The 27,112-nt window shown below is 35.8% G+C and overlaps 4 protein-coding genes across 4 annotated transcripts; 2 read left to right on the top strand and 2 right to left on the bottom strand.

Moving 5' to 3' along the window:
- LOC106331800 (abscisic acid receptor PYL4-like) lies at positions 1–1,103 on the bottom strand. Its single transcript, XM_013770212.1, has one exon. It carries the CDS (start codon positions 809–811, stop codon positions 188–190), a length of 624 nt encoding a protein of 207 aa, XP_013625666.1. The 5' UTR covers positions 812–1,103; the 3' UTR covers positions 1–187.
- Positions 1,104–4,466: 3,363 nt separating this feature from the next.
- Positions 4,467–5,993, top strand: LOC106329031. The gene is made up of 3 exons (XM_013767598.1): positions 4,467–5,010; positions 5,516–5,689; positions 5,803–5,993. The coding sequence occupies exons 1-3, from the start codon at positions 4,589–4,591 to the stop codon at positions 5,813–5,815; spliced, it is 609 nt and encodes a 202-aa protein (XP_013623052.1). The 5' UTR covers positions 4,467–4,588; the 3' UTR covers positions 5,816–5,993.
- A 13,469-nt stretch (positions 5,994–19,462) lies between these two features.
- LOC106332702 (ethylene-overproduction protein 1-like) lies at positions 19,463–23,441 on the bottom strand. Its single transcript, XM_013771176.1, has 4 exons — positions 21,275–23,441; positions 20,587–20,878; positions 20,198–20,507; positions 19,463–20,115 (listed from the first exon to the last, which is right to left on the bottom strand). The coding sequence occupies exons 1-4, from the start codon at positions 23,230–23,232 to the stop codon at positions 19,895–19,897; spliced, it is 2,781 nt and encodes a 926-aa protein (XP_013626630.1). The 5' UTR covers positions 23,233–23,441; the 3' UTR covers positions 19,463–19,894.
- Positions 23,442–24,745: 1,304 nt separating this feature from the next.
- Positions 24,746–26,421, top strand: LOC106328359 (bifunctional monothiol glutaredoxin-S16, chloroplastic). The gene is made up of 2 exons (XM_013766791.1): positions 24,746–25,144; positions 25,842–26,421. The coding sequence occupies exons 1-2, from the start codon at positions 24,779–24,781 to the stop codon at positions 26,340–26,342; spliced, it is 867 nt and encodes a 288-aa protein (XP_013622245.1). The 5' UTR covers positions 24,746–24,778; the 3' UTR covers positions 26,343–26,421.
- Positions 26,422–27,112: the final 691 nt, after the last annotated feature.

Genomic DNA, 27,112 nt, shown 5'->3' with positions numbered 1-27,112 from the left:
TAAGAATCGGTTATTTATGGATATAAAATACAAAAATAACATAAGATTATTATCATAAGAAATTAATTTACTAAGGCATTCTCCTCTTTTTCACACAATAAGCCGGAAAACATAGATCACACGACGGCTTAAAAACAAGAAAACGACGCCGGATCAAAACGATACTACTCAGACAACAAAACACTCATTACATGGACGTCTTCTTCTTCCCTTCCACCGCAGAACTCTCAGCTATTTTAGCAAGAGACTGAAGATTGCACCGTACTATAACGTCAACGAAGTCGCAAGTCTCTTCTTTAGTGTTCCCGAGAGGCACGTCAACGACGTAAGACTCAACAACCACGGTTCCACAGATCGGAGAAGAGTGAAGAGTCGTGACGGACCGGTAGTTAGACAGCCGGTGGTCTCCACCAACGACGCTGAAACTAATAACATGACGTTCGTCGTCTAGGATATCGAGACGTTCGGTGGAGCTCGCGGCGGGGAGGCCAGAAACGACGTGGACTTGACGGAGGCTACCAACGTTTCCACCGTCTCCGCCTATGACGTTGCAGCTTTTGAGGAAGTGTTTGTAAGCTTGCGGGTTGTCGAAGCGTCGGACGACGGACCATACGGCAGAAATAGGGGCGGAGATCTCTTGGATCACGGCGGAGCAGCACTGGTTAGGACCAACCTCGTGCGTGTGGAAACTAGCTGCGGTTGTGTCGCGTGAGAGAGAAGGGAAACGTTTTTGAAAAGAAGCTATCATCATCGGGACCTGGACGGAGTCTCCGTCGGTCACAGCGGAGGAAGGGCGGTGTACGGCGAGCATGTTTATGTGAGTTACGTTGACGACGTTCTTGTTTTATAAAATCTTGATATAGGTCGGTCTTTTGATATCTTTATTTAGGGTTAAGAGGAAGTGGAGGTTTGAAGCGAAAGATGTTAAAGGGAGAAGAAGATGTGTGTATATAAAAAAGGAGGAAGGAGATCAACTTTACAGCGACTTGCGAGAAAAGTTGGGTTGTGTCTTTCGATTTGAGAGAGACAGTTTTTAATGCAGAGTTCATGTGAGTATGTGAGTGGTGATAACGAAAAACAAAAAGGCAAGTTGATCTTTGTTAATTTACCTATATGCCCCTGTTTAGCTTTGTTGACTTGAATCTATGGAACCAGAATCGTATGGAAATGTAAAATTGAAAATTTTCAAAAAAATTAGGAACCGAGTACGTGTTAGAATCCTATATCCAATATATATATAAACATAAAAATGGTTTAATAAAACTTATGACTAAAAGTATATGATTCAAAATGAAAAATCACTTGTTAATTTTTACTAACCGATTAAGCTTATAAAAAATATTATCAAATTGATTATTTTTAATAGTTCACAAATATCTGTCACAATATATTTGAATTTATATACAAGATCTATTACAAAAAAATATTATGCACAAAGATAATTTATAGTATAATTTTGATATTTGTACATTTTGTATTCTCTCTATTTTAATACTATTAATTTTGAATTTTATATAAAATAAAAATATAGTTTATATTTTTTACTTAATCATGACATTGAATTTTTAAAATGGAAGCGTGATTCCTAAACGGAACCGTAAGCTTCCAACGTGTTTTTAAAGAAGTATTTTTAGAAGCGTATTGAAAGCGAGATTCCGAGAGCTTTTCCAAGCTTCCGATTCCGATTTTGGTTTCGAAGCGGGAAGCGGACGTCTGACGATGCTTCTGTGCTACCTAATTCAAGTGATATTTATTTATATACAAGTACCAATGGTTTTAATTAAAAAAAATTAGCACATAATTTTTAACATGATACAGTCTGTTTTGAAATATGATACAATCTGTTTTACAGGTCTAGGACTGTTGGATCTGAATAGTGATATATACCCAACTCCATTTAAACTGGGTTTGGTTTTGGGTTTATGTTGATCTCATAAATAAATGGATTCAGAGAAACTCATTTAGTGCATGGTTTAATTGCGCGTTCGTTAGTACTTTTAGACTAAAAAAATCTGAATTTCAAATCTCAAAACAGGTGATTATGCAGATTAATGAAAAAAATCTACATGAAACATGAATGCAGTCAGGTGTAGATCTCGTAAGCGGCTTACGGTGGTGAAATCAGATGTGAAATTTCATAAAAACATGTAAAATTATCGGCTATAATATTGTATATGTCATATTTCTCATAATTTGTGATAACATAATTAACCAACTTAGAAAAAAATAGTTTAGAATTTAAGTTTGTTAAGTATCAACATATGTTTTTCAAGTAGAAAAGAACGTTATAATGTTTTTGAAATTTAAAAGAATAATCAGCAGAACCTTGAGTTGAGAAGCGGGCTTTGTGAAGAAAACAAGAAATGGGAACCTCCGCTTTCAGGCTATGCCAAATGTAATATCCATGCTAACTGGAGGAATACCAAACTTCATAGTGGTGCTGGGCTTATTATTCAAAGACTATAGAGGCAATGTGCTCCATCATGCGATAGATGCCCTCACCTTCTCCCCTAACAGGTTGACGGCTGAATTAAGATGTTTGGAGTGGGAGTTAGAGAGTATGAAAGACCTTGGATACCAAGAAGTGGTAATGGTGTCTGACCTCCATGAGTTAACTGAGTCTGTAATGAAACCATCGAATTGGCCAAGTTTCCGGATTCTACTATAGAGGATTAATGTGTTATGATCATCCTTCTGTTCGATAGCTTTCGAAAAATAATCTGCTACCTCAAATCAAGTAACTCGAGAAATTGCAAAAAGTGTGCTTCGGGAAGGTAGATTTCAATCCTACCTGGCATTAGGAGGCAGCTCTTACTTGTTCATAGATCTTCTTTTTGATTGAGCGTATAAGTGTTTCTTGTTTATCATATTGTAGCTGAAACCTCTATGGTGGTTGATTTTTTATCAATGCAGTCATTAAAAAAAGAATAATCTGTATTTAATATATATATTAATTATAATTTTTAGTTGCTTTCCGTTTCATATTAAGTGTCGTTCACTACAAGAAAACCTGTGTATGGCTGCAGGTTGCGACTAATTGTTTAGTTGCAAAATATAACGACTACATACCGATTAGTTAGCGACTACGCTGCGACTTCGAGAATTTCGTCGTAAATCGGTCGCTACGTTGAGACCGCTATGTTTAGTCGCCAAACAATCGTAATATAACGACTGAAGTGTGACTAATACCAAGTCGGTATAGGTTAGTCGCACTTCAGTCGCCAAGTTTTGCAACTATTTTGGTGACTGATGTATGTTTTCATAAGTCAGCCGCGAATCGTTGGTAAAAACCGGTACAAACACGTGGTTTACATTTTTTGGTGGATGTGCCTAATTTTTTGTTAGGCGGTCGTACATCAGTCGCCGAATTTGCGACTGTATTGCGACTGATTTGTTTTTTATAACTCAGTCGCGAATCAGTTGCTAAAAACTGGTACAAACACGTGGTTTACATTTTTGTTCGGTGTACCTAATACTATTATCTAACTAAGTGTTTTTGATTATATATTTACGTAAATATCTACATATGTTACATGTTAGATTTTGGAGCAACACACATCCTTTTCCTCTGTGGGTTAAAGATATTGCGAATGGATCCGTGAATAAGGCCATAATATAGCCTATCTATTTCACAAGAAGCTTTTTGTTCCATACGCAGAAGCATGGCGAGGGAAAAAAGGCATGTAACTATGGTGCTGAGTGTTAAAGGAGAGAGTTACATAAATGCATCTGACGAAGCTGATTACTACAGTGTCTTGACTGATATCATACAAATTCAATATGAGGGGTCGATCAATTTGAAAATCACACTTTTTAAATGTAAGTGGTTTGATCCGTTAATTGGTAGAGGCACAAGGCGGAGCAATGGTGAATCCAAAGAGAATCATTTCATGAGAATATAAAGAAAAAGAAACAACATTTTTGCAACAAGAAAATGATGATGTTGTTTTAATGACTACAATTGAAGATATAGCAGTCGACCATTTGGTTCGTGCTCGGGTACAACCTATAAATCTTGATAGCGATGTGGAAGATGTTGAACCAGAAGATGAACTTCAGTGTAATATATCATCGTCTTCTGATGATGATGAAGATGGTGAAATACCCTACTAAAATGTAGTATAATTTTTTAAATTTTGTTTTAAAATGTATTGTAATATAAATTTGTAAACTTTGGTCTAAACTTTGTTTTAAAATGTATTGTAATATAAATTTGTAAACTTTGTTTTAGTGTAATGTAAAATAGTTTTGTAAATCTAATGTGTATTGTAATATATTTTTCTATAAAATTAATATATAATCAACTCATAAACAAAGTAAAATTAAATCTCATAAACCCCTAAACCCACCCATTCTAAGTCATTACCCTAAACCCTAAACTAAAACCAAAAACACCCGCCTAAGCCCAATTATTACCCCCCAACCAAAACTAACCCGCAAAAGCCGAAAATCTTCTCTTATTTACTAAATATCGTCAAGTGTCGGGACTGGATAAAAAAAAATCATCAAGTGCCGGGACTCTCTCCTCTTGTTCCTCTCAAACCCTAGACCTCTCAATTTCATCTCTCTGAAACCACCGCCAGTATCGATGATGGCTGGAACGAAGCGACGAAAGAAAACCGGGGAGTCAGCGGCGAAGACACCATCACCCCTTCCCTCCCAGTACACGTTTGTTCCGAGGTCTACAGCGCCTCTGCCTCTTCCCAACCGCCGATCTGGACCGTCTGTGAGTGATTACCCACCTCCTGCGCAGCTGTTTCAGACGTCGACGGCCCAACCTCCAGCAGCTTCAGATCTGGTGCGACAAGCTCCTCCACCGCCGCGACCTCGAGGATCTCAAACGTCGGCGACTGAACAACCTCCACCGTGCCAATCTCATGCGAGTTCGCAAGCTCAAAACTCCGACAGCACACAATCTCAGATGAGGGTTCTTAACGGCTTGCTTTCCCAGCCAGGCCGAGAGCGCTACACTCAGGTTCTTTCTCCCACCTTCGAACCTGGAACCACATGGTGAGTGTATTCTCTATTTCATTAGTTAAATGAATGTTTGAAAATGAGGAGTTTTGTGTTCTAGTATTATCTTAAAAGTTTGGTCTTTTTTAACATGAAAGTTTGGTCTTTTGTTTTATGTCTCGGGTTAAGCTGAATTTTATTACAAAATAAAAAATCAAGACGAAAGTTTTGTCTTTTGTTAAAGTCTGGTCGTTTGTTTAAGGTCTCGGGTTAAAGTTTGGTCTTTTGTTTAAGGTCTTGAGCTTGCTTTGTTTCTTTTTCTCTGTTGCTTAGTCAATGGTTTGTTAGCTGACTTGAGGTTTGCTTTGTTTGATCACTGGTCTCTTTTTTTCTATCGCTTTGCTCACAGTGTTTAATGTTAGCTCACTGATTTTTTAACTGACCTTAGGGTTGCTTTGTTTACTTATCAGTTTAGATGTTTGGAGTGTTTGATGTTAGCCACTCTCTCAGTTTTGGTTCACTTTATTCTAATATATGAATTATTTTGTTTCTGTTTTTTGAGGTTTGGTCGTGACAAGGGCAGACTTTCCCGGAAGATTAGAAAGATCTGTACAAACAGATTTGATGATCCTTTCTACAGTTGGAGTGTTGTTCCTACTGATAGAAAGGAAAGGTTATTTGTTTCTACAGTTGGAGTGTTGTTCCTACGGATGATGACAATGAGCTCTTCCTTAAGGTAAGTTGCTTCTTCTTTTCTCTGGTTTGTTGTCTTAATTATAATGTTTTCTACCAATTTTTTCCTTTGTTTTTTGGTTAATGATATCTCTGCAATTTTAATTGTTTTTGTAGTCCACTTTCATAAGTAAAAGAGGCAGACCCTATGGATCAGGCAGTCTGGAGGATACTCTTGTGAATGGGAAGCGGAAGTATGCTGAATGCTCATCTTCAGCATTCTTGGACCTCCAACAACAGCTGGCTGAAGCTCACCGCAAGATCCAGAAGCAGGCAGCTTACAACTCCAAGCTAAAAAGGCAGCAAAACAAGCATACAAAACACTTTTCTATAATGGAAAAGTTTTTTCTGCAAATAATCCTATGTATGTGGAATTCAAAGCTTCTAATCAAGATGAAGAAGAAGAAGAAGATGGAGATGATGATGAAGATGGTGAAGATGATGATTAGGTTCCTTTTGTAGTTTTTGTACTTGGTTTTTTTAAGAAACATTTTAAGTTTCCTTCTCTTATAGGAGTTTTTTTGGAACTTTTGTTGTATCAAAAATATTATCTAAATATTTTGTATTAGAAATTTTAAATTTGGTTTTTCTTAATTTTAAATTCAAAATTTAAATTTATATAAATAAACCCAGCAAATTCAATTATTACTATTTAGAAACTAATCAGTCGTTAGATTAGAAGCAATTCAGTCGTTAATAAGCGACTGATTTAGCGACTGCAACTTGGCGACTGATTTAGCGACTGATCTGCGGCGACAATACATGACCTTATTACGACTACAAAAATGTCGCAGACTGGTCGTAAGAGAAATCGCAAAATCGTCGCCAAAGGTTACGACTAAATTAAGACTGTTCTATGACTATGTACTGTACTCGTAAAACAGTCGTAAATCAGTCGCTAATTTCCGACTGATTTACGACCGTTTGTTTTTTGCGACGCGTTGGTTTTAGACCTCATGTTCAGTCGCAAATCAGTCGTAAAGTGTGATTTTGCGACTAATTTGCTACCAATTGTGTAGTCCGAACATACATGTTTTCTTGTAGTGGTTGTAGAGTAAAATTTTCATTACAAAATAAGTGTCGGTTTAGGATTTTAAAGCAATTTATGTCATTAATTTATCTTTTCCCCCCTACATTAATCAAGAAAAGAATAAATGCAACAGATTTCTAACAATAAAATAGGGTAAAGCTGAACATTTAACACTGCTCTTAATTAGCATGAAAAAAAATAGAACGACAACTAATTTGTAACTGAAGTATAGTATAGTTTTTCAAGTTTTCAATTTAATATTCTGGTGGTAAAAGGATATGCACGGTGAACATTCCAAAGCTATCTATTTTGAAGTAGAGAAAAAGTGGATAACACCTCAAACCCCATATCTATATATATCGCATCTGAATATATTAAAATTGAAGAGTATTCATAACCGTACAGATTGAACAAGTAGATGGAACAATTGTTGACAAAAAAAATGGAGCAACTTTTTCTGAGAAAAAAATATTATGCTGCTTTCATTATGAATCTATGATATACTGGTATGCAATTACAAAGTAAATGTCTCTCGTCCATCTTACATCACGAGAATGATATGCACTTTTAGACCCATTTTACATCATGTCATGCACAAAAATATGGAGAGAGTCCGTCAAAGTGTTTGCCTTCTGAAGATGATTGAGATGTGGCTACATCAACTTTTTTGGTAATCATATCATGTTTCATATGGTTTGTGTGACCACGATGGTTGAGCTTTTGCGTTGTGCACAGCCTAGAGAATCGGTGCAGTGAAGTATGAGAGGTTCCAATAAATACTTCAATCCACAAAGTCAGCCATCCAGATCATCCACAGGGAATTGAGACCAATACACATAACTAAAGTTAAAACAGAGTATTCCCATCTTTCTACATGCTGACACATATCTCTCCATATATTTCTCTAAATTCTATTTAATGCTGTTTGATTCTGCCCTCAGATTTTATATAACTGTTGGCTGTGAGCATATTTATATGATCATCAGAACATTCTTATCGTGTTATTTTTCACATTAGTAGAAGATGAAAAGAAGTAATTGGACTCTTTGAAACGTGATTAAGGCTTTCCTTAACTCTTTTATGCGGGAACTAGGTCGTTGCGGATAGTTACTATCTAAATTATACTAATGATTTTGCTGTGTTAATATCAAATATTTTAAAATCTTCTTGTGTTCATAAACTATCTAGTGTGTAGGATATAGTATAAGAGGAGAGACATGCTCTATTTTTGTTGTTTAAATGTTGCCTATAACTTTATTTTCTTTCATTTTTGTAATAAAATTATTTTTATTTGTTTGTCAAAATACTAAAATTGAGTTTAGAATACATAGAAAGCTCCGAAGATGTCACACTTGAAGTTGTTCTTAATTATGTTTTCTTGATAATAATCTTCTTAGCTAAATAATAGTTTCTTTTAAATAAAATTTATTAATCACTATGTATTATAAGCCTTTAAATTTTTATTTGTTAGCACCTCAAAATATTTTGGAGATAATTGCTTGTCACCAAAAAAATATCTATAGTGTAAGTTTCATCATCATTGATTAATATTATATTTTTAAATGAGTTAGAATGTATGTTTTGCACTGTAAATATTGTATTTCACATATACCTATTTAAAAGCAGTTCAACTATGAGTTTGTTTCTATTTATGGATTGTTGTGGTTAGTTTCTAACATCATGATAATTTGTCCAACTACATTTGCTTTAGTTTCCATGATTAGTTGCCCATTTAATTTTATTTATTGTTAGGGCAAGTTTTTTGTATTGTAACATGGGACGTAAATTATGAAAACTATTTCTTATTACAATTTTTGAAGCAACATTTTTAGGATTCCAATATACCATTGCTGCAGCTTAATAATAACTTAAAATTTCTTTCATCTAGATACTAATTTAAATGATAAAACATCTTTAAAATTAATAATCATAATTGATCATAATTCAATGGTAAAAGACTACTTCTTCATGTTCATATGCAATTCATGTAAAAATATTTGTATGATTGTGTTTTATTTCTGAAGTGTAGTTAATTTAAATTTATGTATAAATATTTGTGTGTATTCTTCTTTTTTTTTTTTAAGTTTCCAACTTAGTTGTTAAATCCCTAAAACTTATTTGTGAAGTAATTTGAATATGTGTTGTCACCACATTCATTAAAAAAAAAAGACACTGCTTTTGAAAAATGTGATATGGAATTGATGTAATTGTGACAAGTACAATTTCCTTAAAAAATTTTATTTGAATTGGTAATATATGGTAATGACTAATAACTCGTATATCATCGTTAAAGTAAATTTTCTATAAAATTATTTATTTTTGGTTTGAATTTTTTTTAACTGATATTTTTGGTAAGAATTTTGAAATATATGAATAACTGATAACTCATATATATATCACTATTTAGTAAACTATATATCACATTAGTGAAAAATAAAATAAATATAATTACAAATAGATTTTTACATCAACTTATATATCATATTTGGCATAAATATATATACGCATATATTATCAAAATTAACTCTAAGTGTACATTGATAAATGCAAAACTAAAGCAATACTAATCAAATAAAACTTTGTTAATAGTTAATTGATTCAATTTTTATTTAAGTTTATCGGTTTATTAGGTTAATTAACATACTTATTTTTACCATTTTAACATATTTTAACTAAAAAAAATGAAAAAATTATATATTTAAATAAAAATATTTAAAATTAACGAATACGAGACATTTAAAATAAATAATCATTAAATACAGTATAATATAATTTTTTGTAAAAAATTAATTTGAACTCTCTTAAAAGTTTTTTAAAAAATAAAGTGATAGTTAAACTAATAAAAAGTGTATCTATGGTTTTATTTTTGTTCAAACCGATGTATTTAAAATATAAAAATAATAATATCAAAATGTAAAATAAAATTTTCTTTTAAATTAAACAAATAATATATTTTAAAAAAATTATGTGCATGGGACAGGAAAACTCCAATTTTTTGTATACAAAGAAATAATTTGTCTTCCATAAAATTGGATATGTTAAAAGAGCCCACAAAGAAAGAACTTGATTTTTTTTTTCAATTATTTTGTTTGTTTATCTTTTAGTTTTGTCTATATTATTATTTATAAAATGATTTTTTGGATTCGAGCTCTCATGTTAAAAATTAGAGCGGTTAAAGTCAATGTTATCCTTAATAAATTTTTATATATACATATTTATAATAAAAATGAGTTTGATAGTAATAATATTAGATTTATATGTTAAAGATAATTGATTATTAATTAATATTCAAACATGGATTTATAAGAGAATAAGATAATTCTTATAATGTGCTATTATCTGGAAATAATATTCTTATATTAATTTTTTTAAATAAGATATAAAGCAATTTATAATTATGTATTAATCAAAAATATCTGTATAAATATATTTTCAAAAATATTTCTAATATGTGAGTGTTTTTTAAATTTCAACAAAATAAATAATTTGATGAAAAACTGTCATATATAAATAATTTGATGTTTGATTTAAACTTTCCGAGAACATAAATAATAACTTATCATACTTATTTTTGAATTAATAAGATACAAACTAAATATTTATAAGAAAATTATTCTCGCACATGGAGGCAAAACTCTTAGTTTATAATGATTTACCTGTAGTTGTATATTAACATAGCACTACATAATTTAAGTTATATAATCGGTGCCGCTAGTCTGATTAGAATTCATCCTAATGTTTTTATTGAAAGAGATGAAAAAGTGAAATTGATAGGAGACGATGCAGTAATCATGATCATGCGAGAAGGTAAGACATGGATTTGGTGGATTTGGTAGAGTGAGAATTGTAGATGGATTTCTTCTCTTCTTTAACTATTTTTTTCTTTATATCACAATGTGTTTCGTCCATGTTTATTTGTTTGATTTGTATAGCTTACAACAGCTTCGCATTTGATTTCAATAACTATTTGCATCCTCTATAAATTTCAAGACTGTAACCTTAGATATCGGTCGGTTCCTACACCTACACCTAGGTTGTCATTTTGAACCATATCTAATGAGTTGTTCGTAGTTACACTTGTCTCTTGTTATAAATATATTAGAATAAACTAATTTTTTTTATCACATATAGCATGATATTAAATCAATCACACATTCGTATCACAACTTTGTAAATTGATTAATTCATTTATGCTTTTTATTCTTGAATGTGACCATTACATGTCCCAAGTTTCCTATCCAATTTTCATCTTATGGATTACAGATGGCGTCAGTCTTCAACTAGATTCAGGTAAATCCTATGTTTAAATTTGTATGAGGTTTATAACATCGTTACATGAGGTTGTGTGACTTAAGGAGCACCATTCGAGACAATCAGATTCTTCCCCTTAATCCAATCCGCCAAGTAACTAGTAATACAATATCACAAGAAAGTATAAGCTAGCATGTAACAAGAAAAAACTCTCACATAATCATCAACTAAGTAACACTAAACTGAACAACACACAATCATCCCTCAATGAAGCCGCATTTTAGGCCTAGATTTTTTTTTTTTTTTTTTTTTTTTTAATTGAGTGCACTATTGTAATTGAGTGGGTACTATTGTAATTTTTCTCATCTTCCCCAGAAACCTGTTAACGTTTTCTGCAATTATTTGAATGGCCGCCATGCTTACAAAACTCACCAATTTTGCGTTTTCCCTGCTGTTAATGTTTTAAACTTGTAGATCCATTACGAAATATCCGATTTCAACCTTTTAAACAAATCTCAAAAAATTGCACGCGTGAAGAGAATCGCTTCTCTCCTTGCAGAAACCCTAGATTTGAAAACCCTTGGCGGCCGGTGGTTGTTCCTTTCACTGCCGGTCTCCCTCCTCTCTGTTTCTGTTTCTTTAGTTTTCATGCCTCCGTTCTACTGCTTTCGCAACTCTGCTTTGTCTAGGCGGAGGTATGGAACTCGGATTCGGGCTTAACTGAACGGGATTTGTGACATAACAACGATGGGATTTTGTTGAACATAAATTCTCCATCTCTGACGAACATGAAGGCAGAGCTGCTCTGGCTCTCATGTCGCGATTGATACGCTGAAAATTTATGTTCTTGAGAGCCATGGGGTAACGTGTAACTCAAGTTCTCTCTCATCAATTTTATTTACTCATATTTTCTAGATTTAATTACTGAACAATAGTTATAGGAAAAGAGAGATGAATTTTAACCAAAAGTTAAGTTAGTTAGAAATTGACTAATGAGTAACAACAACTAGACAGATAAAGTTAGCTGTTTACATCAGTTTTCGTTGCTTATACAATTAGCCCATGATATTTGTTTGTATTATACCGCGTAGATTATACCTTCATCCCATTTCAGGAAATACGATTTGGAACAACTCCCAACTCTCGCATTTGTGTGTTCATGATTGATAACACAAGAGACAAAATCTTTCTATTACCCCATTCTCTATCCTTCATTCTTCATCGATTAGTTATATCTCTCCCTTAATCTGATCATCAAACACTCCCTCACTTCATTTTCTTTCTCTCCCTTAATCTGATCATCAAATACTCCCGCACTTCTTTTCATCGATCATTGTCTTTCTCTCCCTTAATCTGATATCAAGGTACGTAATCATATCATTTTGTTTCAAAATTCTTCAACCCACTGATTCTTGTCGACTTACACATTGTACTTACATTTTCTTTCAGCTTACAATTTTTTTTTTATTTTCTTACGTTTTTTTATAGATGTCTTCACCTTATGATAATATTGGTTCTTCAAATATTACATTAAAAAGAAAACATTTTGTGTGCAACTAGAATGCTTATATGAACAACAATCAAACCGAACAAGTTAATGTACACTAGTCGCGAGTGTGCTACCTTACTCCATAGTTAGATTATTAAATAAGTATAGTTCTATTACTCAATCTCCAGTACCAAATGTAACATTTTGTATATGTAGCTTATTTTAAAATAATAAATCCATATTTTATCTCGTATTTTGCTTATATTTTGCTTTTGTTTACTTTTATTTTGCTTATAGTTTGTTAATGAACAACCAAATTTTCTAATTGTCTGATTCTGACTTTTCTCATACTTTAAACAAAAGTATGGCAAAAATATGCAATTGTTGTTCAACTTTAAACCCAATTGGTGTTTTTATGTCCAATTTCTATGGTGATGATTGTAACTCACTTCTACTGTTTGATCTTGTTTTGCAAGGGAAAAAAAATCTCAGGTGTCTGAGAATTAATACAAGAAAAATTGACTAAGCTATGTTCTTCGTCTTACACAAACTTCCTTTTATGGGGGTTTTTAAGACATTAAATACAACATTTTATTCGTCAAAATAACACAAACACCCAATCTAAAAATCTATTGCTCTCACTCGAGAAAGCAGGCAATCAACCAAGCTCATTGCAGGCAATCAACCAAGCTCATTGCAGGCAATATCTTATTTTGTTTGGATCAGTTACCTAATTGTAAAAATATGATCAATAATAATAAATTATGAGAAACCCTTCAGTAATTAATTAATTAAATAATTTTTTATTAATTAATCTTTTATAGCACAATTCTTTTTAATATTTATTAAGACTTCTTCCATAACAGAAATAAAATTCAAACTACTTTTGAGATAAATTGTAAAATTCCCAATAGATATCATTTGAATATCATCACACTTGAATAAGTTTCCAACCTACAAAAGTAAAAGAAATCAAAAAGATTAATCTCATAAAAACTATTGACAAATCTTTTTACCAAAAGAACACTATTGACAAATCTCATTTGAGTTAAGAACAACCATTCATAAGTGTAGATATAACGAGATTTTGAAGTACCTTTATTTTTTGTTTCTCCAAATATGTAGAAAACATACCCTTTCAAGTGATTAGTACGTACATCTCTCTATGATCTTTATGTCACCATATGAACCATTCCAAATAATAGAAAAGATATGAAAAAAATCGAAAACAAACATGCTATAATATGAGAGAAGATTTAGAAGATGAGTAAGAGAGATCATCATCCTCAAATGTAAAAAAAAACAAAATTTTAAATTGTTTAAAACGTTTTTCAAAGGGGGAGGAGTAAAAGAAGATGATTGTGGCGTGATAAATGGATAGTGGGTGATTTTGAAAATATGTGACTAGTTAATTTTGAGTCAAAATCGGGAAACAGTCCCTGTGTTTATGGTAACTATATATTTTTAATGGTATATAATTGTTTTTTACAAAATATCAAAAAAATAACTTTGAAATTAACTGGAGTACTTAATTATGGCAAAATAAGGCATATTAGTTAATAGCAATTTCCCCATTTTCAATTTATTTAAATTATGTTTTAAAATGTATGTGTATATATTTTAACTACTAAATAAATTATGAATTACTTATAAAGTAATACAATTATAAGATGGGATATCCATTGGAGATATCTGTTTTAATGATGTAAATAAATTAAGATTAATTTGTTTGAAAAACATTATTTAATAAATCAATATTTTAGTATCATTTTATTAGTGGTTTAAAATTTGCTTTATGATGTTAATTATTTGCTTCATTTTTGTAAAATGATGTTAACGAACATAAGTTTGTATCAGTTTCAATATTTGCGTGAGGAGTCTACTTTCTGGGGGTTTCGAAATATGGCTCTCTATTGCAAAATCAGAGAGTTAAGAAGCTCTGGGAATGTTCTTTCATGGCATGGCTGGCGTGATGAGGTTTGGGTTCAGTGTAGGCTGGACAGATGCTTTGGTAATGATGAATGGTTTAACTTATTTCCAAGATCGAGTGTTGATTATGGAGATATGTGGGGTTCTGATCATAGGCATTTGCTTATTGGATTTGCTCTGGAGCAAAGGGAGCTGAACAGGGGCAGATTCTACCTCGATAATAGAATGTTCTCGAAACCTGGCTTTGAGGAAACTATTATCGAAGGCTGGGGTGCAATTGATGGGCCTGCGAGCCTTATGGATAGGATAACCAATTGTAGGAGAAGTATCTCGAGATTGAGGAAGTCCTCGGACCTCAACTCTCATGTGAGGATTCTCAGACTTAAAGCTGCTTATGAGGAGGAGATCGCTAAACTTTGGCCCTCACGTGTGGTTATGATGGGTCTTAAGCAGCAGCTTGCTGAAGCCTTTAGGGATGAAGAGCTGTTTTTGAGACAGAAATGCAGGGAAGAATGGCTGAGAGAAGGAGATCGCAATACTAAATACTTCCATAATGCGGTCAAGGGTCGCAAAGTGAAGAACAGAATCCTTATGCTTCTCGATGAATGGGGGAATGAGCACTTTTCTGAAGGTTCTAAAGGAGAAATTGCGGTGGAATATTTCCGGGATTTGTTCACTAGCTCCAACCCATTTGACCTGGAATCCCTTTTCTTGGATTTCCCTAGTCGTATCTCAGAGGAAATGAATGTAGGTCTTACAGATGCCGTGTCGTCTGAAGAGATTAAGCAAGCAGCAATGAGTGTTAATCGTGGGAGTGCTCCTGGTGAAGATGGTCTCACGGGCTCCTTCTACCATAGATACTGGCACATTGTTGGACCTACTATCTCCAAAGAAGTCTTGCAGTTTTTTGAGACGGCGGTTATTCCGGAAGGGTGGAATCATACTCAGATAAGTCTCATACCGAAAATCATCAGCCCGGTTCGAATGCAGGATATGAGGCCTATTAGCTTGGGTAGAGGGCAGTATAAGATTATTTCTAAGATTCTCTGCAATCGCATGAAGCGTATCCTACCAGCCGTGGTGTCTGAGACTCAAGGGGCCTTCGTTTCTGGTCGTTTAATATCAGATAATATCATTATTGCGCATGAGATGATTCATTCCTTGCATACTAATGAAAGAGTCTCAGAGGAGTTTATGGCCATCAAAACGGATATGTCCAAAGCATATGATAGAGTGGAATGGAGCTTTCTGGAGACGCTATTAGAAAGATTGGGTTTTGATCGTGTTTGGGTACGATGGGTGATGGCCTGTGTCAGTTCTGTCTCCTACTCAGTATTATTAAATGGTGGTTCTCATGGCTTCATTAAACCAGAACGAGGGCTGAGACAAGGGGACCCTCTGTCTCCGTTTTTGTTCATACTATGCGCTGAGGCTCTTGTTAATTGCCTGAATAACGCGGCTGATAGAGGGAGGCTCCATGGTATCCAGATTGGCGCCTTGGGTCCCTTAGTTCATCATCTCCTATTTGCAGATAGTTTACTCATCTGTAAAGCGAACTCGGAAGAAGCGGCTGAGGTATTAGATTGTCTTAACAGATACGAAGATGCATCGGGTCAACGTATTAATTTGGAGAAGTCATCTATTATCTTTGGGACTAAGGTTGATGATGCAGTTAAAGCTGATGTCAAGTTGGTATTGGGCTAGAAATAGCTTTTGTTTTGATCATGTGAGATTAGATCCAGCTGTGATTTTGGAAAAGGCTAAGGCAGAAGCTGAAATATGGAGGAACCTTCAGGCCACAACTCAAGTTACGGTACCGCCTCCTGTTCGATACCCTCAGGTGTGGTCTGAACCTCCTCGTGACTGGGTTAAGTGCAATATTGCTTCCGCCTGGGTCTCTAATAGGAGTTATAGCGGAGCTGCTTGGATTGTTAGGGACACTGCAGGTTCTGTGTTGTTTCATAGTAGAAGATCCTTTAGTAGTCCTTCCACGGCTTTGATGGCGGATCTTGTGTCTCTGAAGTGGTTGGTGGAGGCTATGGCCAGTTTGAAGATTGATAAGGTGATATTCGAAACATTGTCTGGGATTCTTCGAGAAGCCTTCAGCAGAGGTTCTTCATTTCCTCAGGTTACCCAACTGGTCTCGGAAATTTTTCACTGCCTTACTCTTTTCTCAAACTAGAGACTAGAACATGTAGAGAAGGAGGGTAACAAAGTGGCTACTCTGATAGCTTCTAGCGTAACCTCTGATCAACGACTCCAGTCTTATGTAGCTACAGGGGGACCAGGTTGGCTTCAACCCCTATTAGTGCAGGAGGCTGTTAGGATTTCACCATAACTTCACCTTGGTGCTGCTCTCTTTGCTAAAAAGAGTGTCGAATGTATTGCCGCCTATTGGCGTTGGTTTTTTTTTCTTCTGTTGCTTTCATTATGGTGGTTGTTGACATTTGAGGCGATGTCCTCTGGGGTTATAACGCGGCTGATAGAGGGAGGCTCCATGGTATCCAGATTGGCGCCTTGGGTCCCTCAGTTCATCATCTCCTATTTGCAGATGATAGTTTACTCATCTGTAAAGCAAACTCGGAAGAAGCGGCTGAGGTATTAGATTGTCTTAACAGATACGAAGATGCATCGGGTCAACGTATTAATTTGGAGAAGTCATCTATTATCTTTGGGACTAAGGTTGATGATGCAGTTAAAGCTGATGTCAAGTTGGTATTGGAAATAAACTCTGAAGGTGGTGATGGCACCTATCTCGGTCTTCCAGAGTGCTTTAGTAGGTCGAAGCGGCAGTTGCTGAGTTTCCTCCGCGACAAGCTTTAGGGCAGATTGAATGGGTGGTTTGCTAAGTCCCTTTCACAAGGCGGTAAAGAAATTCTCCTTAAGTCTATATGTTTAGCTCTGCCGATATATGCGATGTCATGTTTTCGTCTCCCTAAGGAGACTTGTGCTCGTCTCAGAAGTGCCATGATTGAATTTTGGTGGAGTAGTGGTTGCAACAGGAAGAAGATAACTTGGGTGGCCTGGCAAAAACTGTGTAAATCCAAGGAGCTAGGAGGTTTGGGTTTCAAGGATTTGGAGAAGTTTAACCAGGCTTTATTAGCTAAGCAAGCAGCAAGGATTTTGAATAATCCTGATTCTCTGTTAGCAAGAGTGTTGAAGGTGCAATATTGCTTCCGCCTGGGTCTCTAATAGGAGTTATAGCGGAGCTGCTTGGATTGTTAGGGACACTGCAGGTTCTGTGTTGTTTCATAGTAGAAGATCCTTTAGTAGTCCTTCCACGGCTTTGATGGCGGATCTTGTGTCTCTGAAGTGGTTGGTGGAGGCTATGGCCAGTTTGAAGATTGATAAGGTGATATTCGAAACATTGTCTGGGATTCTTCGAGAAGCCTTCAGCAGAGGTTCTTCATTTCCTCAGGTTACCCAACTGGTCTCGGAAATTTTTCACTGCCTTACTCTTTTCTCAAACTAGAGACTAGAACATGTAGAGAAGGAGGGTAACAAAGTGGCTACTCTGATAGCTTCTAGCGTAACCTCTGATCAACGACTCCAGTCTTATGTAGCTACAGGGGGACCAGGTTGGCTTCAACCCCTATTAGTGCAGGAGGCCGTTAGGATTTCACCATAACTTCACCTTGGTGCTGCTCTCTTTGCTAAAAAGAGTGTCGAATGTATTGCCGCCTATTGGCGTTGGTTTTTTCTTCTGTTGCTTTCATTATGGTGGTTGTTGACATTTGAGGCGATGTCCTCTGGGGTTTTCACCCTTCTTTCTATAATGATAATGCAGTGTTAAAAAAAAAAAAATTAATAGAAACGTCAGTTCTATAACTGATGTTGAATTACACATTCTTATACTATCACTTAGTAATAAGCGATTTAAATTGATATCATTTACCTTTCTGACACCGTTTTTGTGATGCAGTACATACTTTTTTTTTTGTAGTGCCCATTGATTTTTTTAATACATATTTTTTTTCCTTACGTTTTTATAGATGTCTTCTAACTATGATGGTGATTCTTCAGATGGAAACGATATCTTTCTGGTAGGAATAGTGTTGATAGGTATAGGTGTAGGTTTACTATTATGCTGTATAATTAGATTATTAAATAGGTGTACTGAATCTCCAGTACCAAATGTGAATACTGGAGATATAGAGTTAAGGGTTATTGATGATGTGAATGGACATCAAGAAATACTGTTAATTCCTATACCGATGGAGAATTTCATATTTGTGCATGGAGAAAGTGAGTGTATTATTTGCTTAGAGGAATTTGACTCCAATGTTAGATTGGCAAATACTCTATGTGGGCATGCATTCCACTTGCATTGTTTACGTAGTTGGAATGCAAGGAATGCAAACAGTTGCCAACGTGTCGTAGTAATTTAGTTTAATTTTATGTAAACAAAACAATGTCTTGTATGTATTTTTGAATAAATGAATTAATATTTTTGCGTATATATTTTAGCCAAAAATTCTGAAAAAGGAACTACATGACTAAGTAATGTAGGTATTAAGTTGAAAACAAATAGTTTGAAGAAAGAAAGTCTGTGTATCAAATGTGTTGAGTTGATTTCAAGTCAAAAGGTTTTAAACATTTTGTGGGAAAATTTCATGTTTGTGCATGGGGAAAGTGAATGTAATGTCTGCTTTAGTATAATTAGCATCCAATGTCATATACGATATGTGGGGGCATGCATTCCACTTAGATTGTTTTCTTATATTTTGCTAACGTTTACTCATATTTTGCTTATATTTTGCTAATGTTTACTAATATTTTGCTTATGTTTTGTTATGAACAACAACAATGTTTGAACAACCCAATTTTCTAGTTGTTTGAAAGTCCATGGTACATTTTTCATACTTTAAACAAAGGTATAAAAATATGGAATTGTTGTTTCAACTTTCAAAATACAAAGAAACGACTACTTACATATTTCTAGGGCTTATTTAATGTCCAATTTGTGTGCTCAAAACGGAAGGTTCTTACATGGGTTTTATGTGTACAATTTCTATGGTGATGATTGATTACCGACTTCTATGTTTCTTGTTTTGCAAGGGAAAAAATCTCAGGCGTCTGAGAACCAATATAACGATCATGAGAAGAATGAAGTTACATACACATTAAAAATATGAAAGAAGGAAAAGAAGAAGCAACACGAAGTGAGATATCTAAAAACAAAACATGACATGACAATCTTTTTTGTGTTCTGTTTTGTGCAGAACACATTCTGCACTAATCATATATTAACCTTATCCAGTCATCAAACCAGAATCAATCCCAAAACCCAAAGTATGAAGTTATTTACATTCTATGTTGCTGCTCCTTTTGGTTTGTTCCCAGCTCTTTCTATCAAAACTTATTGATCACAAAAGAACCAGGTCTAGTTTCCCATGGGAATGTTCCGTAATGGATATGAAACGGCATAGCCATACAAGTATATGTGGTTTTAGATGAAAGAAGCTCTCGCCATAGTATAGGAATATATATAAGATGGCAGATGGGTTTGCCTATGCCTGTGGTTCACGTACTTTGTGATAGAGGTTGATGGTATCTTTGTGGCATGGATCAAGACTCAGAGCTGCTTCACAGTCTCTGATAGCGTCTGTAGTTTCACGCATCGAAGCGAAGAATGCTGCTCGGAGATGTAAAAGCTGGAGGTCAGGTTTAAAGGCTATGGCTTTGGACAACTCTTCAATGGCTTCAGTTTCTTTATGGTCGTCCATAAGAACTATGAACACAATATCATGAGGATTAGTTCTCAAACAAAAACAGCAATAAGAAACAAGAAATGGCTGTGAAACTTAGCACACCTGCGGCTCTGTATCTGTATGGGTAAGTTCTCAGAGGATCTAACTGTGTCGCCATCACTAGGTCTCTCTGTGCCACCTCTCGGTCACAATACTCTGAACGCTTCTCAAAGGCCGATGCATTGTTCTGAGCTTTCTCTATCAACTTTGTCATCTCATTATACGCATCTTTCCTTTGGCTTTTCAGATGGTAAACACGAGCTAGGCCTTGGTGAGCTCGTGTGTGCTTGATGGTTAGTGCGTTCTTGTAGAAATCAGCTGCAAGATCCAGCTTACCACAGTCAACGTATACACTTCCCAAGTTGTTCAAAGCCTGCAAGTACAACAGAAACTCTTCATGAAATTGCAGTCAGAGGATGATAAAACCAATGGGGAACAGTTTCTTCTCTTACTTGTCCCTTACGAAGACCATCTGATGGACATCTAAGTGCTTCTTCAAGGAGCTGGATGACATACTTTGAGGACTCAGGGTCAAGCGTGGAGTCTGCAAGAGCATAAGCTTTAAGGAAATAAGCTTCGAAAGATCTTTGTATGGAAACAGATTCCTCAGCCTTGGCCAGAGCTTCCTCACGGTGGCCTGTGTCATACAATATCCATCCTTCATACACAAGTCTCTCATGCTCTGACTTTGAATGGTTCCGAGCCAGCCTAAGGCTACGCATTGCCGCCTTTTGACAGTTTAGCCTGAAATATCACATAATCGGATGAACAAAACACATCACTTATAGTCTTAGGGCTGGGCATAAAATCTGAAACCCAATATCTGTATCGAACCCGAACCGAAAAACCCGAATGGACTATTACATTTTCTTTTAAATTTTCTTTTTCTTTACTTCGGCTATATCCGAACCAAACCGATATAACCCGAAACTAAACGATACATGAATACTTAATTATCCGATTAGAACGAAATCCGAAGAATTATTATCGCAAGTGTTATTATCCGATTCTGAACCGTACTTATAATATAGTAGAATGAGACCTAGGAAGGTGAACTCGAAATACTTGTTCCGAACCCGAGCAGTACCCGAACCCCCCCCCCATGTGTGTATAGTCTGATTGAAACCACCTTGAATGTACCTTAAGAGGAGAAGAGACTGTCTGAAACGCAAAAGGCTCTTCCCTGGATCATTAGCCAGCATATGATGAACAACAGCCAGAGATCCAATATCATCAACAGAAGACCAACGATCATATAGCTGCATCCAGCAATCAGCCTGGTTCCGTCGCTGGACCAGTGGCCGGAGGAGTTCCACCATATGATCCCCATGAATTTGCTTGTTAAACATCAAGAAGTTAGGCTCCAATGTCAAAAGCGCTCTTATATCTTTCAAAGCACCCTCATAGTTCTTCATAGCTATAGAAATCCACGCCCGCATCTCTAAACAGTCAGGAGAGACTTTAAACCTCAGAATCTTGTTCAGTTCCGCGACCGCAGCACCAAACTGACTCTCCTCGACCAATGACACTGCCCTGAACTTGTAAGGGAAAGTCAAAGTTGGGTCCAAATCCGTGGCAATGTCTATATCAAGCACCTTCTCTTCACCGATTCGATACAAAGACCTCTCTTGGTACATCCATCCAGTAGCTGAGCAACCCGATATCAACGAGCTCATGGTCTTATAAGCCGAGTATCGATGGCCAAGCTTAAACTTAGACCTGGCTACACCGACAAGGGAGTAAACATGACCTGCTTTGGCAGCTGAGTTAAACCATCTCTGTGCGTCTTTATATTCTTTCCTCTCAAGCATCACAACGCCCAACTGGTGACAAGCGAGCTGTTTCTGCCAAGTCTCCACCGCGCATTCGACCAAACATTCTAACACCATTACCGTTGTGTTTGATTTCATGTCGTCTTCCATAGCAATCTGGCTTAAGAAGAGGTACAACGTAAACGAAGCATGTCCAACCAAGGCTAGCCTTTCACGTCCCTCAGCGCTACAGAGAATCTTTACAACGTTCGGATTATGAATCGAGTTAGGCAACTCTCTTAGAAAAACCTGAAGACAAGCAGCCACAAGAAGGTACGCAGCCTCTTCCAAACCGTACTCAATCAGCAACACGGCATCATCGAGGTTACTAACAAGACGAGCCAAAAACATGTCACAAGCTGCTTTCAACTCGTCGCAGCAGAACTGGTTCGCTAATGTGAGTAGCTCCAAGACAACATTGGGAGGAAACATCTCAACTTTTCGAACCCTAGTAAACATCTCAGCAGCTCTCATCCCTTCCACAGAGATTCCGTTCCGCGTGAAGTTGATAGTGCTTCGCTTCGTCTCTCTAAAGCCAGCGTATAGCATAGCCTTAAAAGGTATTGATAAAGACGCTATCTTGCGCCTCACGCAAGGAACTTCATCATCACCTATACAGAAGGACATGTCGTAATCTACCTCTGACGTCGAACACTCTTCAACATCAACGTCACCGTTGTACCCGGAACAGATACATGGATCGTACACCCGTTCCGGGTCGTACCCGGAAACTAGACTCGCTTTAGGGCATTCGAGGTTTCTTCCGCAGCAATCCATCGATGTTGTCCCGATCAGCTCATCTTCCCTCCTCTCGTAACGTAGCCAAGAAGCTAAGACAACTTTGGTATGAACGTTAACGGCGTGTTGCCTAGCTGATCGGAGACTCCGCCGGAAAAGTTTCGGATCCGATAAGCCTCGGAAGATTGCACATTGCTCTAGAAAGGCGTCGGCTTTCTCGAACTGCGAGCAGTTCTCGATGCTACGGTAGACTTGGGCTAGCTTGTCGATCAAGTCTACGAATTTTAGAGAAGGGTCGATCTGCGGTTCGAGGAGGTCTGTGTTGGGGAGTCCGTAAGGGAGGAGAGAGTCTTTCGGAGGATGAGTCCGGTTGGATTTGGAACGGAACGAGTTGACTCGGAGGTGATCCTGGAGATTCTGAAACAGCTTTTCGCCGGCTCTTTCGGTGGTAGAGGGAGGAGGTGGCGGCGGAGGAGGGTTGAGAGCCGTGGCTTTGCATCCTTCGATGAGTTTCAACGTTCGCATTGTTGTGAATAGATTAGGATGCATCTTGTTCGATCAATCAAATGAAAAAAATAGGGAAACTTATTTAAAGGAAAGTTTCTAAATTTGGATGGTGTTTTGAATTTTGGTGATGAAAACTCTTTCGTCGTATGGCTTTTAATCGGGAAATTAGAGATGGCGCTGGGATATCCACCGGAGATCTCTGAAACGGAGACCACCGAGAGAAATCTCTTCGTCTCTCTTCTCTTTCCCTTAATTTTGATTCTTGTTCTGAAGAAAACGTGTTTACGCAGTGTAGTTTTCGTCAAATCCAACCTTCTTCTCTCATTATGTCCGTAAATGTAGCGAGAAGGGAATTGGCAGATGACCTTTCTCTCTCTTGAGCTTTTGGTTTCTTGTCTCTCTCTCAAAACGCAGTGTTATTATTATGTGTTATGTCATTTTGGTCTCTTTTTATTTGGGGACTTGTCTTTTATTTTCCTTTTGTGTGATACTGATTGGTTTATATATGGAAATAAAACGTGGGTGCAGAATCTTGATGTTTACTTCAGTTATTTGACTAGATTCTTGCATAAGGGAACATGGAAGCTCTCAGGGAATATCAATTGATTGAGCTTCAACAGAGCCAAAGAAGCAGTGTTGTTGTTTATATAGCAACTGAAGAAAGATTAAACAAGTTGAAGACATTAATTTTAAAAACAACGGATTAGGCCTCAAATTTCAGAGAAAAACTAGTAAGAGATTGTTTTCTACCTTTTACATCTAACCTTCTCTAACTGACTAGGAGAAACAGAGATGTACAATTATTATACTCATCGCTCCTGAGTCAACAATGATCTTCTATTGTTGTTTTTTTTTTTTGCTCTAATGATGAATTACCATTCACCAGAGATATTTTTTTTGAATGAATGATTCAAAAGAAAAATAAACTGTTTTGTATAACAAAGTTATTTGATGTGATCTCTAATTTCCAGAGATCTCCATGGATGTTTTGACATAGAGACTTACATGTTCAAGTAAAACCAGGATGTTACAGAGAGGAGATATTAAACTAGAGAGAATGTTGATTGTTTTATGTAAACATAAAGGGGAAACATGTAACAAGAGAAAAGATACGGAGAAGACCAAAATAAATGGGTGGTTAATGAAAAATAAGCAAGAGAATATATGGTAATGAATACTCCATCCGTTTTATTTTAATTGTCCTTCAAGATTTGGACATACATGTAAAAAAATATATTTAATTTTATATATTTACAAAATAATAACATAATTATCAATATATCTAATCACATTTCGACCAATAGAAAAATATTTGAAATATAAAATCATTAAATTTTGTATTGAAATACTAAAAAATAATTTCAAAATGTAAGTAAGTAATGACAATTAAACTGAAACTAGTGAAACGGAGGGAATAACTTAATTAAAACCAAGACGATGTAATACAAACGACCTTAAGGAAAACGGAATTGAGATTTCGAAGCCCAATTTTTATAGGGCCTTAAATAAAAAGCCCATATCCATATGAATACAGTTAAGAACTAATGATCTCATCCCAACCGATAACTCGAAATCTCTTCCGACAAAAATGGCTGCAATCAGTTTCTCCTCCGTGCACGCCTCCCCATCTCCCCGTGTTTTTCGTCCCCAAAGCTCCCGGAATACCCCTGGCCTTACTCTCTATTCACGCTTCTCCTTCCCCTCTCTCTCCTCCACACTCCGCGTCGACACAGCCCGCTCTCGCCGTCCTTTCCTAATCGCCTCCGCCGTCAAGTCGCTGGGGGAGACGGATCAGCTTCCGATCGCGGAGGCTGACTCGATTCCGGCCGAGTCCGGCGTGTACGCCGTCTACGATAAGAGCGACGAGCTTCAGTTCGTCGGAATATCTCGGAACATCGGAGCGAGTGTATCTACGCACGTGAAATCGGTGCCGGAGCTTTGCGGCTCCGTCAAGGTAGTAAGCTCATCTCCTCGATTGATGAATCCGAAAGTTGTATAGAGTAGCTAGAAAATGGAATCAGTGAATCTTGATCGTTTGGAAGATAGATAGTAGTGTCTCTTTGTGAGTCATTACTAGAGTATCATGTTCATATGCCACGTCAGCACATATGTGTATAGGAGGGAGTATAGCACACAGTATACTTGTATAAATACTTATTGTACAGAGAACAAGTTCTGATAAGACGCAACTACATGAACGAATCCTAATCAATAGAGAACACAAGAAGATGTTTCCAAGCCTTTGAGATAGAGACAGATCAAAGAGTGTGATTATGTTATGTTAGGACTTTTGTTTCTTACTTCATTTTGCACTTTCTTTTCATTACTTGGTTCCTTGGGGAGTTTTATTTATAGATACATGAATGCTGCTCGTTGATTAGTTCCCGGGTTTGAAGTATTGGCTCCCATTTCTTTCAGTTATCCTCTTTACTCTTATCAGCTTTCCACAGTCATATCTCAAATAGCTCTTTAGAAAATTAGTTACATGGAAATAGAAACTCTAACAACCTTGTGGTGTTTGTTTGCTTTGCTCTCATGACCAAACAATTCATGTACAGTCTTTCCTCATTTTGCATGTTTTGAACGCACATGATGAGTATTGGCTAATTTTGGTACTGTTGAGTCTAACTAACATTTTGTTTGTTGCTTAGGTTGGTATAGTAGAAGAACCAGACAAAGCGGTTCTAACACAAGCATGGAAATCATGGATAGAAGAACACATAAAAGTAACCGGAAAGGTCCCTCCAGGGAACAAGTCAGGGAACAACACATGGGTCAAACAGACTCCGAGAAAGAAATCAGACATCCGTCTCACTCCAGGTCGCCATGTCGAGCTCACTGTCCCCTTAGAGGAACTCATTGACCGGTTAGTGAAAGAGAACAAGGTGGTAGCTTTCATAAAAGGGTCGAGAAGCGCTCCTCAATGTGGATTCTCACAAAGAGTTGTTGGGATTCTTGAGAGCCAAGGAGTGGATTATGAAACGGTTGATGTTCTTGACGATGATTATAATCATGGGCTAAGAGAGAAGCTGAAGAGTTATAGTAATTGGCCTACGTTTCCGCAAGTGTTTGTGAAAGGAGAACTGTTAGGAGGTTGTGATATATTGACCTCAATGTATGAGAATGGCGAACTTGCCAATATGTTTAAGTAGTTCCATCCCGTTTTATCCATCTGTTTCTACTGTGTAACTCCATACATTTATAATAAACTTTTGGGATCTCTTCTATATTTTCAAACTTGTTCTTTTTTTTTACATATTTAAAGCTTGCAGATTGTTATATCTAATCTATGCAACTTAGCACTTCTTGGATTTCACGAAACAGAAGATTATTCGTGTAAGTATTTTAATTAACTAAAAAAGTTTATATAAAATTTATAAATCCAAATAAATTTTACTGATTCCGATAAGTTCTATTTTTTAGAAAAAAAAATTGTTTCAAAAAATATATTTAACATTTTCAAATGTATTGATTAATGGTACATTATAAATTTCAAAAAATAATAATTATGTTTATTAAAAATATATTGGTTAAAACTTATGGGGAATAATTAGTTACAAAAAATAGTGCATTGGTAATCATAATTTCATATGTTTTCTTAATTTGTATAAGAAATTTAACAAAAAAAAATCTATCTATATCAATTCAAAATCATTGTAAAATTGAAAATATTAGTAAATTTATAAAATTCAATAACACATGATTTTAACTAGTTTTTTTTTTAAATTATAGAACCAACAATTAGTTTTAATTTCCAAATCCCTTCAAATACCAAAACCACTAACTCCATTAAAAATAATAAAAGTTCAGGAGAGAAAAAAATATTCTAATTTTATAATATTCATAAGAATCTCAAATGCTACTTAACCTCTTACTTTTAACTAAAATGAATTATATAACATAACTATTTAAATATTAATAT

Source organism: Brassica oleracea, chromosome C3 (genome assembly GCF_000695525.1).
Source record: "Brassica oleracea var. oleracea cultivar TO1000 chromosome C3, BOL, whole genome shotgun sequence".
Taxonomy (NCBI): Eukaryota; Viridiplantae; Streptophyta; class Magnoliopsida; order Brassicales; family Brassicaceae; genus Brassica; species Brassica oleracea.
This window is presented reverse-complemented; position numbering and strand designations above follow the sequence as displayed.

What these genes read in the sequence shown, in the direction of transcription:
- LOC106328359 (XM_013766791.1), top strand. Translation starts at nt 24,779, where the DNA reads ATGGCTGCAATCAGTTTCTCCTCCGTGCACGCCTCCCCATCTCCCCGT. An exon ending in AGCTTTGCGGCTCCGTCAAG is followed by an intron (nt 25,145 to 25,841) that starts GTAGTAAGCTCA and finishes TTTGTTGCTTAG; the next exon opens with GTTGGTATAGTAGAAGAACC.
- LOC106332702 (XM_013771176.1), bottom strand. Translation starts at nt 23,232, where the DNA reads ATGCATCCTAATCTATTCACAACAATGCGAACGTTGAAACTCATCGAA. An exon ending in CAGTCTCTTCTCCTCTTAAG is followed by an intron (nt 20,879 to 21,274) that starts GTACATTCAAGG and finishes GTGATATTTCAG; the next exon opens with GCTAAACTGTCAAAAGGCGG. An exon ending in ATGGTCTTCGTAAGGGACAA is followed by an intron (nt 20,508 to 20,586) that starts GTAAGAGAAGAA and finishes TTGTACTTGCAG; the next exon opens with GCTTTGAACAACTTGGGAAG.
- LOC106331800 (XM_013770212.1), bottom strand. Translation starts at nt 811, where the DNA reads ATGCTCGCCGTACACCGCCCTTCCTCCGCTGTGACCGACGGAGACTCC.
- LOC106329031 (XM_013767598.1), top strand. Translation starts at nt 4,589, where the DNA reads ATGATGGCTGGAACGAAGCGACGAAAGAAAACCGGGGAGTCAGCGGCG. An exon ending in TTCGAACCTGGAACCACATG is followed by an intron (nt 5,011 to 5,515) that starts GTGAGTGTATTC and finishes CTGTTTTTTGAG; the next exon opens with GTTTGGTCGTGACAAGGGCA.